The sequence below is a fragment of the Pelodiscus sinensis genome, chromosome 3 (assembly GCF_052426305.1).
Source record: "Pelodiscus sinensis isolate ZL-2025 chromosome 3, ASM5242630v1, whole genome shotgun sequence".
In the NCBI taxonomy this organism is placed as follows: domain Eukaryota; kingdom Metazoa; phylum Chordata; order Testudines; family Trionychidae; genus Pelodiscus; species Pelodiscus sinensis.
In genome coordinates, this window is record NC_143054.1 from 139,323,000 (window position 1) to 139,336,316 (window position 13,317).

At 38.1% G+C, this 13,317-nt stretch overlaps 1 protein-coding gene across 3 annotated transcripts in view; it reads right to left on the minus strand.

Moving 5' to 3' along the window:
* Nucleotides 1–13,317, minus strand: part of STRN (striatin) — an 87,274-nt gene that overhangs the window by 12,866 nt on the left and 61,091 nt on the right. For all 3 annotated transcript variants that reach the window (XM_075924956.2, XM_075924958.2, XM_075924957.2), the window contains 6 exons: nucleotides 10,044–10,180; nucleotides 6,275–6,450; nucleotides 5,433–5,480; nucleotides 4,939–5,060; nucleotides 3,351–3,518; nucleotides 44–184 (listed from right to left, as the gene is read on the minus strand). In XM_075924956.2, coding sequence (XP_075781071.2) covers nucleotides 44–184; nucleotides 3,351–3,518; nucleotides 4,939–5,060; nucleotides 5,433–5,480; nucleotides 6,275–6,450; nucleotides 10,044–10,180 — 792 coding nt within the window. The remainder of the gene's footprint in view (nucleotides 1–43; nucleotides 185–3,350; nucleotides 3,519–4,938; nucleotides 5,061–5,432; nucleotides 5,481–6,274; nucleotides 6,451–10,043; nucleotides 10,181–13,317) is intronic.

The window sequence follows — 13,317 nt, forward strand, 5'->3', positions numbered from 1 at the left end:
GTTTCTCTCTCAAAAAGGAAATGTTTTCATTTTTGATACATACTGTTATCTATGTTAGATTCCAAGGTAAGAATTTGTTGCCGGGTCTCCATGTTAAAAAGACAAGTGTGCCCACTAGTAAATGATGCTACCATGTGGCTTGGGTCACTGCTCACAAGGTCTACAGAAGAAGGGATTCCCATTTCTACAGAAAAGCACATTTTTCAAAAACAAATTAGTCGGTAAAAGCAAGAAATCAGGCAACATTTTGGTATAAATAATGATATCGTTTTCATTATGACGTAAGGAGAAAGTTATTAATGGTGTCTAAAAATATATATAATTTTCAAAACATTACTTATCAGTTGAAACACTGTCATCTTATACTTGATAATATAATAAATATAAGTCATTATACAAAGTGATACTTTATAGGGGTGCATTAGTTTATAAGAGATTTTATTATCTAGCGCAGTGATGGGCAGTCTGTGGCCCATGAAGGAAATCTGATTGTGGGACAGGAGACATTTTGCGGACATCGGACATCCACAAGCACCATCCCCTTACCCCCCAAATCCAAATGGACATGATTTGCCATTCCTGATCAATGGAAGCAGTGGAAAGCAGAGGCCAGCATGTCCCTGTGGTCCTTTTGCCTGCTGGTGCCGCCTCCACCTCTCCCATTGACTGGGAACAGCAAATGGTGGCTTATCTAGAGAGAATAAGTACCCAGAATCTAAACCCATATTTTCTAGTATGGTCACTAACAAACTTATTTGGTCGATTTGCTATCTCAGAGAATATATTTAGAACTTGGGCATTTCTGCTTTAAAGTCTATTCATGTGAAGGAAATCTTGTGTGAAGCTCTAGACAAATTCCCAAAGAAAAACATCTATTGCACAAAATTAGAGGACACAAGTAACTTAAAGGGTAAAAACACTTACAAAAAGTTGCAGTTGTTTTAACGCTATTATTGAAACCAAGGTGGAGTCCTCAAGAGCAGAGTGGAGGAATGTGTGGAACGTGAGAGCACCAGCATGGAGAAGGAGGTCTAATTTTCCATTTGAAACTTTTATACATTTGAAGTTTTCATCATGAAAAACCATGGGCAGGACACAAATCTATTTTATAAGCTGCACCCCAAAGCTCCTGTCACCTGTCATCTTCCTCTTCCACTCCTCAAGACTTCATGAGGTTTACAGGAGGGAAGCACAAGGTCAGCAGTATAGAAGGGCAAGGAGTGTCTGTTGTTGTGGTCTTTTCCACAAGAGGTGAAGGAACAGAACCCTGCTGTTGTAGACTTTACGACATTGAGAGGAGAGGCGTGTAGACTGAGGCATTAAGAAAGCGCCCAAATTGCATGGAAACAAACATGCAGAGGGGCTGAGAATACCAACTTTCTAGCTCAATTTCCATGCCCTCCTCGGCCCTCATGAAGAAGGCCTTGCAAAGAGATACTGCCTGCATGTAGAGGATATGGGCTGTCCTGTAGGTCTTCTTAGGATAGCCAAAAAAGCTGTGGAGGAAAAGCTGAAGTACAGAACAGGGTCTCCCCCCTTCCATGCTGTGGTGCCTCTACTGAGAGAGAAGGGAGGAACCCCCTACTATGTCACATACCTCCCTTGATGTTCATATCCTGCTAAACCTAGATTAAATTCTTTGGACTAACTAATTATGGCTCCTGACTTTTCTGTAGATTATTAAAGCTTCTCAGTGGAGCTATGCTGAGAAAGGTAATTCTATTTCATGGAGGATGTTCAGAATTGCTCAGATCAATCTGATAATCTAGATCAGTTATGCTGAAAAGTTTATTTTGGCTTGCCCTGGGTCTGAAGAGCTGCTCCCTTGCCTCAGTTAACACAGTATCTCTGAAGCAATTAAGGAGCCTAAATTAGGTTGCCAGTAATGAAAAGCCATTCTGGAGAGTCACAAAAAATGGACTGAAAGAAATGAAACTGGTATTTTGAAGTACAGCTGAGTAGATAATTCCAATTCCCCTCCTATTCCCACTACCTACCTACCTACCTGTTTGGGTCTGGGTTTTTTTTCTCCCATTTGTTTGGGGGTTTTGTTTTTGTTTCTGCTAGAGAAAGAAGAATAACTGCAGTCTGTTGAAGACCTCTATTTTAAAGCTGTCAAAATCCAGGTTTTTCTTTCCATGCCTTACTTCAAATTTGATATGAAAATCTGACCTCAATCTAGACCTATCTTGCCCATTTTAGGCCAATAATCCTCTCTTTGAGGATTTTCATTATGGGGAAATAAAAAATCAGATTCGTAATGGAAACTCAATTGAAACCTGAACTAATGAAGGGCTGCCATTGTTCCACAGTATCTAGAGAGCATGGGTGAGGAACTTTTTTGGGTAGGAGGCCGCTGACCCACAGAAAAATCAGTTGGGGGTCAGGGAAGGTGTGTGGGGGGGAGGGGCTGGAGTGCCAGCATAAGTATCCCCAATGCTGGGGGAGGTCCGATCCAGGCAACCCAGGGGATGCATTCATCCCGCAGGCCTTAGGTTCCCCACCCCTGATCTAGAGTATAATGGAGAATGTTTATCACTGTAAGTGAAGTTTTTATTTTTTCAGGCAGTGGGTACTATTTCCTCCCATTTCCTCAAGCCTAACACTAAGAATTACATTTTTTGTGCAGAAATTTAAATTAGTTAAATAACTTGCACGTTAGTTTTCTAGTAATTCCATACAACAGTTTATCACTACTACAAAAAACGAATAAATAAATTACAACCAGTAAAACTACATATGAAAGCAGACAGTAGTCTGCTTTATTCTCTCTCTCTATACACACACACACACACACACACACACACACACACACACACTATATAAAAAAGTTTTTCCTGCTGGACAACAGAATGTTCCTGCTGGGCAACAGAATGACATCATCACTTCATCAGCACCAACAAGCTCTCTCAGCAAAGTGAAAATGGCCAGAGGGAGGAGGTGAGCATAGCGAGCAGAAGGCAAAACCCCCTAGTATGTCTGAAAATAAAAATGGTCATAAGCAAGACTATATAAACAATGACCTAAAGTTTTAAATTTAGGTATCAAATTTAATTAGGCACATATGAAAGGTCTGATTTTCAAAGATACTGAAAATATAGTTTCCATTTATTTCAATGGCCTCTACTATCATCTGAGTTTTTCATCTGTTTTGCTCTAGTAATGCTAGATTGGGGATCTATACAACCGGGACTTCTGGGGATAGAACTAAACTTCTCTGTAGAGTAAGTATCCACACAGAAAAATTCCATAAGCTAAAAATCCTTCAAAAATGCTTCTATTAGATAATAGAAATTATGACGGTCTAAACAGCAGTGCTATGTGCATTTAAATACCAAATTATTCTGTACCTTTATTATCATTAAATATATTAAGAGCAGGAGCAATTTCTGAAGTTTTCCACAAACGTATAGTGCCATCTGCTGAACAGGATAGTAAACGCTGGTGTGCTCCGCTATAAACCAAGCCCCATACTGCATCTGTGTGGCCTTCAAATGCACCTCTTAGAACAGAAGGATCTGTGGGGAAAAAAGTGACAGAGGATACAGGTTTTGAAACAAAATGTAAATAAAGGAAGACCAGGCACTGAATTAAAAGTTACTCTTTTGGCTGTATATAGAATTAAATATTAGAAACAGGGGGCCTGGCTGAGCCTCTCTCTGAAGATATTCAGTGTAATGGTATTCAAATTTCATCAAGATATCTGGAATTCAATTATATAATTTGTATTTGTAAATAAGAAAGTTGACCTTAAAATCCAATCCTTCATCTATACAGCTACCATTAAATCTCTTACTCTTGTACTGACGAGGGCCATCTCCTCCTTTCTGGCCTGTGCTTCTTTCCTACTCATTCTGTCTATCCAAAATACTCTGGAGCACAAATCATCTTCCTTTCCAGGTAATCTCCCTGCTCCCTGAGGCTCTTTAGAGGGTTAACACTGATTTCTAAATCAAGACTAAACTACTCAGCCTCACTATACACATAGCTCATATTTTATACCTGGCCCATATTTTAAGCAATCTTCTCTCCCCTCTGACCCCTTAATGTGCACTCTTGTCTTTAGTGTTCCTCAGCTGTTTGCCTTTCTCAACTGCAGTTCTATGCCTTTCACCGTGCTGCCCTCAATTCTTAGAGAGTCTGTTCTAAGTACAGGTCAAGCAAACTCGATCCTATTCAAATTTGTTTCTTTGCACTACTAAACTATCTTTAATTAATAACGTAACCCTAAAACCCCCAAAACGTACCAACAATTAAGTAAAAAATAGGAATGCTTTCATACATTTTATTAAGAATCCCTTTGAAAGGGAGAAACATTGATATTTTACTTATGTGCACAGAGAATGAGAAAGGAAAGGATAGTGCCATGTATTCATAGCCTTTTCCAATCTGAAAATTGACATGCTTCTGTATGACATTAACAGAAGCAACAGGAAAAAAAAATGAAGTTGCACTTATGCTACATGAGGAACAAGTTAACATTCAAGAAGTTAAAAAAGAGAAGATAAAAATCTTTCAAGCTGCCATTGATAGCACATCATCTTACCATTTTTCAAAAACCAACTTTCATACAAACATAAATGAAACATCATTCTAAGAGGTCTCTTGAAATCTCCCTTGCTCTTTATGAAACTGGTAGGTTTCATTCACCCTTTTTCCATCCAGTAACTATCAGTCAGTACAAGAACTAATGTAGCAGTTTACTTATGATTTTTCTACATGGTGAGTTATTGCACAACAAACTGGTGTGCTGTAGATTCACACTGCAGCTTGCATGTATTACCTCACCTTAAACGCTAAAGCCAATAGTTCCCCTTTTCTTTCCAATCTGAATACCACTGTATAAAACATTTCACAGAGCTGCTAAATCCAAAAGTAATTCAGGTTTTCACTGGATAGCTCATTTTCATTCACTAGGTGAGTATGACAGAAACGCACCGTAAGAATCATAGGGGTCAATATTTGGGTTTGTCGTATTCCAGGCCTGGATAAGGCCATCAGTTCCTCCACTGTAACACTGTTCACCATTGTTGCTCATTACCACACAAAGTACTGGGCCACTAGAAGAGAAATCAAATTAGCAATTTCATCTCTAGTCATAATTAAAATGCTTGTTCAAACAAATGGAACTCTTAACTGAGACTCACAAAGTGAATATACTGCAACAAAAATCCTGCACTTTTCAGGTGGTATGTGATGCACTGTTTTTGACTCGGGCTAAAACGGTACCTCACCTCAATGTCCAATAATATCATTATAGTTAGACCAATTTAATGATTAAATCAATTGCATGAAGTACAAGAAAGCAGCACTAATTATGTGTCTGTCCCCACCAGGCTGGACATCAATTCTGGAAAATTACTTCAATCAAATAATCACTACATTTCTCAGAATAAAACTATGTTTCTATATGTCTGTAGGCGTGTACTTACCTATGTGCTCTGAATGTATATATAGGTTCTACATCAAGAGAGGCACTCCTAAACCAAAGCATAGAAAAGCGCTTTCAGTTTATTTTCCAGTACACAAGTGTTCCCAGAAATATTTTTTGAAAACAGAATGCTGAAACCTCTAACTTGTCCAATTGCTGTAAACTCATATGAAAGTTTTCCCCAACCATCCAATCTCTCTGATATTTGGTTTTCTTCCAAAAAGCAATAGTGAAAGTATTTTTGTAAGCACCCAAAATAAAAAAACGGACGCAGACTAATCATGAACAACCCTATATATCCAAACCTAAAAAGAGGGATTATGCATATTCTATAGGCCACATTCTGTACTTTGCTAAGCCACAAAAGAGATAGAGGGGAACTGATTACAGCTCACTGATTTTAAGGCCAGTGTCAAAGCCCCAGGTAAATTTACAGAAGCATGCTGGGGATTGCAGGAGTACAACAGGCTCTGGCCAGGTCTCTCCCCGCCAGTCACTCTAGTGACTCTCCAAGGAGTGATGTAGTTACTGGCTATACAGTAAATCCCCAGCAGAGAAGATGTATCAAGATCCAGTAGTGCATAAGGTGCAGAGTGGGCCAGAAAAAAATCTCATCTTTCATCTATCCATTATTTTTAATTAATAAGTGCGTGTATGTACACCCACCCACACACGGAACTATATATAATTAAATAATTTACCATCTTTAAATAAGTTTTCATAGTAAAATAATACAACAGTATCTATCTGGAACTGCAGAAAATAGAAATATTGCAGTATTTTCATAATGAAGAGGAGAGAAATTAGTGGAGTTACACACACTTAAATAAGGAAAAGCCTTACTTTTTTGCTGGTGCTGTTTTTTGTAAATTCCACATTTTTAATGTATGGTCCTCTGATGCAGTTATTAGGACTGGTTCAACTGGATGGAAAGCCAGCCCTCTTATTCCATCAAAATGACTTCTTAATGTGAATTTGGGATTCCAGGTTTTCCTCAGTGCATCCTTATTGTTTGCTATCTATTTGGAAAAAAATACCCAAAACTTTTACTTAGTCTGTGGGACTCACAACAGAAGAAGAAATCAGAACTTTTAATCAAGCATTTATGGATACTTCAAATTGTTATATCATTTTTATATCTCTATGTCTTTAAACTAACCAGCACTCTTTGCCAAGCATGAGAAAACTCAAAATTCGTATATATACAAAAATAAGATTTGTACTTTATTTTTCTACTTTACCTGTATATTTTAAAAGGTACCAGTAATTTTTGACCAATTCAAAACAAGAGGATAAACAACATATATTAGATTACTTTTTAACAATGAGAAATAGAAGCAGCCCATAAAAACAGAAGGTGGAAGGCCTCCAATATGGACATGCCTCTGTGTGAACATGAAATGCTCAGTGAAGTCACATGTTTATTATCTCTCAATGACTCAAAGTTTCTCAGTTTACAAGTCAAAAGATAACCTTCCTAACTATCAGTGCAGCCAACTTAGCCTGTGCTCTGGAAGTTCACCTGTGCTCTTTCTGCTTCACATATTAACAACAGTGGCCTTGACTCAACCAGGATTCATTACAGGAATAGTTAAGGTGCAATTCAGGTGTAGACCTTAAGGTAAAAAATAATCCATAATGGAAATTTAGCTAGCAATTCTGTTAATGCACAAGTTAGGAAGTCAATCTAAATTTATTTCAAGAGATGTATTTGCTCTGTTCTGCTAATGGAATCAGTACAAACTAGCTTTTATCAGTAAAATAAGCAGCGATGACTTGGAATTAAAAAAAGGAAGCAGAACAGTTGAGCAAGAATATATTTACTTCTCCAACTATAACTGCATTTTAAAAGTGATCAGCCAGCTTCAGTAACATAAAAGAAATGCTATACGGCAGTTATTTCAACACAGCTCCCTTGAACAAAGGCTGTAATACAACACTGGGTGCTCTTTTAGAACTTTGTCATCAGCCACCACCTAAGCTACCCAAGTTTCATAGAACTGGAAGGGACCTCGGGAGATCTTCTGGTCCAGTCCCCTGTCCTCATGTGCTTAGGAACAACAGATAAAATTCATTAATAAAATGTGAATACAAAAACTAAATCAGGACTAACAATACCATAATATATTTTGTGAAGCCATATAGGACAAGAGGTATTGGGCTTAATTTGCAGCAAGGGAGTTTTAGGTTGGACATTAGGAAAATCTTCCTAACTGTCAGGGTGGTTAAACAGTGGAATAAATTGCCTAGGGAGGTTGTGGAATCTCCATCATTGGAGATTTTTAAGAGCAGGTTAGACAAATACCTGTCAGGGATAGTCTTAGTGGTGCTTGGTCCTGCTATAAGTGCAGGGGATTGGACCTGATGAACTCTCAAACTTCCTTCCAGTTCTATTATTCTGTGATTGTATGTATATTCCAACAGTTGGGCCTATAATTAATTGCAAGTAAACAGAGAGAACTGATGCCCCTTTGAAAAACTGGTCTTTTAACAGAGATTTCAACACTGAAAAATATATCCAGAGGCTCTTCAAACTGTAAGCAGTATGTATCAGACTTAAAAACTGAAATTGTTTTTCAGAGTTGATAAATACTAAAGTAATAGAAGAATACATAGTTAGCAGAGAAACCTAATAAACTTCAGAGAACCAGGCTAACCAAGCATTCAAGGAGAAAAAGATGAAGTACTTGGAGTAACAAATTATCTTAGATTAAATTCAATGTTCTTTTTCAGTTAAAAAAAAAGACTACAGTTACCTTTATTGCTTGGAAATGAGTGGGACCTAATGTCAGAGAAAAAGAATGCCCAACCCTTAGGTATCAGTCTAGAGGGTTATTTTGATTAGCTGCAGTGGAGGAAGCAGGACCTTATGGCTTCACTGGGTACCTTCCAGCCTTATATTTCAATAATTCTATATCAATACTTCAACTTTTACCTAAAGATAACAGGGCCACGCCCTAAGTAACATTTAATCAGACACCCCTAGACTAGTGACATACTGTCAAAATGTCTCCATCTCTCACTGAATGTTCCTAAGATGACTTAATCTTCTAAAAATGGCAAATCATCCCACATATAATGTATCAATTAAAAATGCTACCTGACAAAATGCCTTTCTACATCTCAGACAAAACCTTTTAGGTACAATAAATCTTTGTATTGGATCAAGAAAAATATAAGACAGTTTAGTGGAACACTACAAACTTAAAAAAAAAAATCACCACACTTCTTTGTATTTTTAAGACCTCCTATTGTTACAAGAATATAGTAGCTTAAAAAGATTATAAAAAGCATATTTTGTTTCCAGTTTGCTTAATTTTCATTTGTTTTCACCATTTCTCTTTACAATCTATTAGTTTTCATTGCTTATATCAGTCTTCACCCAGAAATAAAAGGACAGAAAATTTGGGGTTGGGGGAGAAGGATGAAAACCAAGTACTATAATAAACTGACAAGAGGCAAAAGGCAAGTGAAATAATGTAAAATACTTACAAGTAATTTTTTTTTAATTGACAATTTAAGAAATGTATCTTTATATGGATGGATACTTCTAAACCTCTCAATCACATAAATAAATTCCTATTCCTATGGAGGGGGAATTACTATATAGAGTCCTCTGAAATTTATTTTTGTCTCAAACTGGTTGAGATATCTGAAAGAACTCTACTTCTTTCGAGGAGAAGAAATGATCTATGTGATTTTCTTCACAGGAGGAAATGGATTTTATAGAGCACTCTGACCCTCTTGAATATATATGAGTGCTGTTCAAACAACACAGTACTGAGAACTTTCCCCAATTTTACTCTGAAGCCTCCACTAAACAATGCCGAGGACCTACGTGTTTGAAATTATTGGCCCACAGATGTACTCATTTATTCATAACAGCAACAAAAAACATTCGGAGCTGGGGATCACATACTACTTGGCATGTGCTGCTTCGTGTCTACACAGATATAGTAATAACATCTAGCTCTTAGACAGCAGTATTCATCTGCAGTTCTCAGAAACACTTTACATAGGAGAGAAAAATCATTACCCTCATTTTACACACAGTGAAACAAAGGCACAGAGAAGATGAAATGACTTGCCCAAGGCAAGCAAGCAGGCTAATGACAGAGCCAGAAATAGACCTCAAAATACTTGAGTTCCAGTCTAGAGTGCCATCTACTATGTAAAAGTACTTACTTTCCTCCCTCTTCAAATTACCAAAATGGGTTTGTACTCTTAGAAATCAACCATGGAGGTTGGCTTGAGAGTAATTTGATTTAAGGACAGAAAGACAGTTCTTCCAAAAATAGAATGTGATCTAGACTTGCCATCAGCAGAGAACTGCTCTCTGTAAGTATCTAAATCTACCTACTCACTCTAAGTCCCAGAAATGGCCACACTATACAGTGTATACACTATTCACTGGCAGACCACAGAAGCTACCATATTTGAGGAAAAAGGGCTCATCTTAATCTCCAGCAAACAAGTCTAAATTTAAGCACCTGAGTGTTTACATGTGGGGTTCCTCCTGTAGTCTGTACCCATGTAAATCATCAGACTTCACTAAGATCTTTACACACAAATTTGTAGAATCTCAAATGGTTTACTCTGAACTTCCACTTACATCATAAGTCAGTGAATCTGCCTCATTGGCAACTGTAAGGCCTGCCAATTCTCCAAGACCCAGCTCACTTTCAAGGGCTTCATCTGCTCCCATAATGAAGGACTTTCCTGATGTAGGGGGGAATGTTAAAGCTTCCACTACAAGAAAAAGAAAAATATGCAAAAAAGTCATAGCTATATACATATAGCCCTGTGGGTTTTACGTAAAAACACTTGTTCATTTCTCCTGTAAAATATTATACATTAAATTATCTCAACTGCTAACCACAGACATTCACAAATGCAGAAAGGCACATATTCAGAATGATATTCAAGTATAGGGAATTTTTTGAATATGGTGTTATCACAGATACACATCATTGGACTGTCTCAAGACTGTTAAAAGCAATTAGTAACAGGCAAGGAGTGTGCGCTACCATTTATGCCCCGTTCAGCCATTTCTAATGCCAATGCAATAAAAGCAGGCATAGCTTCCTCCTTGGTTTTACACAGACTACACAGATGCTACAAAGATGCAGAGAAGGAAATAATGGAAATGTGGTTTGGCTTAGGCAACACATTCAAAGAACTTCAGGTACCAGAACTTAGATTTTTCCTTCTTTATTCTGCTTCCACAAATATCATGGAAATTATAACTATACATACTCAGAGGAACACTGGGTATTTTAAAAGAGAATGCTAAAGTACTCACCCATAAGGAGCTTCTGACCTAGCCTTTTAACTGAGAACAATGTTAAGCAAAAATAAAAACTGAGACATCTTCAAATTTCAGAGCTGATTTTATGTTTTACATATGCTATAAATGCTATCATAATACTGCGGAATAAGCCTGCAGGTCACATGATATTCATCTTTGAGTTAACAGGCATGAAAACAGATTATTTAAATGTAGATAACATCTAAACTCTACTTAATTTCCCTGTGGTACTCTCACCAAAAAACTTCAAGCAGCCTATATGACTTATGGAAATATGGAAATTCTAGCCTAAGAGTCAAAAACTTGTATCCCATTTGAAACCCCAAACCTATCTGTCAGAAGTAATCTTCACCTAAGAAGATCGAAAATAGTACAGATGATCCTCAGATAATGGAAGAGAGCAAAACATCGGACCAAAACATCAACACTGACACTTAGATGAGGAAAGCCCCAGTGAGAGTCCATTGGTGAATTCATTGAAGAACTTGAGCCTCAGAGTTTTGGATCACCCTAGGGAGCTCAAAGGATTGCAGTCAGAAATGACCTCTGAAATTACATTCACTGTCCCTGAGGCAGATGATCAATAAAAGAACTCAATTTCTCATAACTGCTGTAGTTATAATTTATGGCCAGTGCTTGGTAATTGGTAACTAAGTTGTAACAAAAGCAGAAGAGTACCTTTTTCGCCTAAAAAGGATCTAGGAATTTATGGTCCTTATCATGTGGCCTTCAGAAGGTGTTTGCTTTATTCATTAACAGCATCCAGAACCAAGCAATTAAGGCCTCTTCTGAAGGGATTTTGGAGGGAACCAGCAATTCTCATTGTGAACACTTGGAAGTGCTTAAAATCATCCATATGTGATGCAGGTGGTGGCATCACCGCCTCATTAAGAAAAAATGCTGGTTTGTAGAGCAGATGATGACAGATGAGGCCCTGGTACCAAAAACCTTTCCGTATCTGTCAGGAGAGCGGACTGTGGCTCATTCAAGATAAACAAATCCCTGGAAAATTTGAAGTCCTATGGTACTAGGTGAGTCTATGCAGAACTCTAGTGAGCCTCTGTGGTGAGAGGAGGTGGCAATGAGTGTGATCTTGGCTTTTCAAACTGATCGATCAGTACTATCAATGTCGATTTGGATACTGCAGACAATTTGGAAGCAGGGTACTATGAGACTCTCAAATTCTCATTATAAATTCCTTGGGATCCTCAGCAGTACCCTTTCTGGGATGCGAGGTCTCCAAAGCAGCAGGTCTCTGTGGTAGCCTGGGCTTCCTGGAACCAACTTCTCTTTGAGGTGATCTGGAGCTCCTCTTCCTGAAAGTCTTGGTGCCATTCTCTATGACTCTCTCCTATGGAGAACTAGTGAGTGAGTGGACTGCAAAGGTTGATGAGGTTCTATGCTTACTGGAAGACTTCTATACCTGGCAGAAGAGGATGTATCTGTACCTGGATCTGAGGCAAAGTGAAAGGAGTGTGCCATCATGAGAAGCTTAATTTCCTTTTTTCCCCTCTAGATCTACTTTTAAACCCAGAGCAATTTTTTTTAACTTACATGATAAATGGGTGTCCCGTAAGTTGCAGAGACAGAGACTCTGACGATCAATAACTTGGATAGAATCCCAGCAAATGAGAGAATAGTTAAATCCCCCTTACCCAAAAAAGGGAAAATACGCACCTACTCACCCGCGGGGTAAGAGAGAGGCAGAAATGTCTCTCGAAGTTTCCTCAAAAACCAAGCAACCAAAACCAAAGAGCCAAACAAAGAAAACCCTTCATACAACTGGTAAAAACTGAAAAAGGGAGGGGAGCTCTAAATAATAAAGTAAACATGAGAAGCTATTCCCTGAGAAAAAGACAATTGTGATGTGGGCACCACAAAAAGCTCCATCTCAGGCCTATGCTTCTGTGAAGGAACTGAGGGCTGTTCATCTGATTCTGCTTATATACCCTCAGTATGAAGCATGGGAATTGCAAGGCACTGATACCAAAAATCTCTAATCAATGACACAAGGAGACGTGCACCTGAAATTGAGCACCAATAATAGAGAAAATGCATCAAATAACTAGAATTCTGAAAGAAAATGAAATGCAAAAAAACAGTGTCTGAACAGCACTTAGAGAATGAAAGCTCTATTGACAGGCAGAAGAAAACATTAATGGAATGGGAGGGCACCATACACCCCTGGTAATGACACAAGTGTCTGCATATATTCTGCCCTTCATCTAATACTAACTGCCTTTGAGAGACAAGTGGACTGAGAATGGGAAGCCGAGGAGGAAATTTCTTCAAGAGCCATCACCATCTAGAATCTAAGCCTTGCATTAAAAAAAAGGTTTTAGCCCTTTTAATATTAGGCCTTTCCAATGTGGAAAACCCACAAAAATCCTTCTGAGTATGCAGACGTGCAGATTATTCATACTGACTACGTGTAAAATTTATGTCAAATGTATCTTTCTGCCTTCTTAAGCAAGCTCTGATCTCATCTTACTCCTCTGCAGGCTGCTTCAAGACTGCATAAATTTAACTTTACCCAAATTTCTGCTTCTTTTATCATGAGCATTTATTCTTTGTTCTG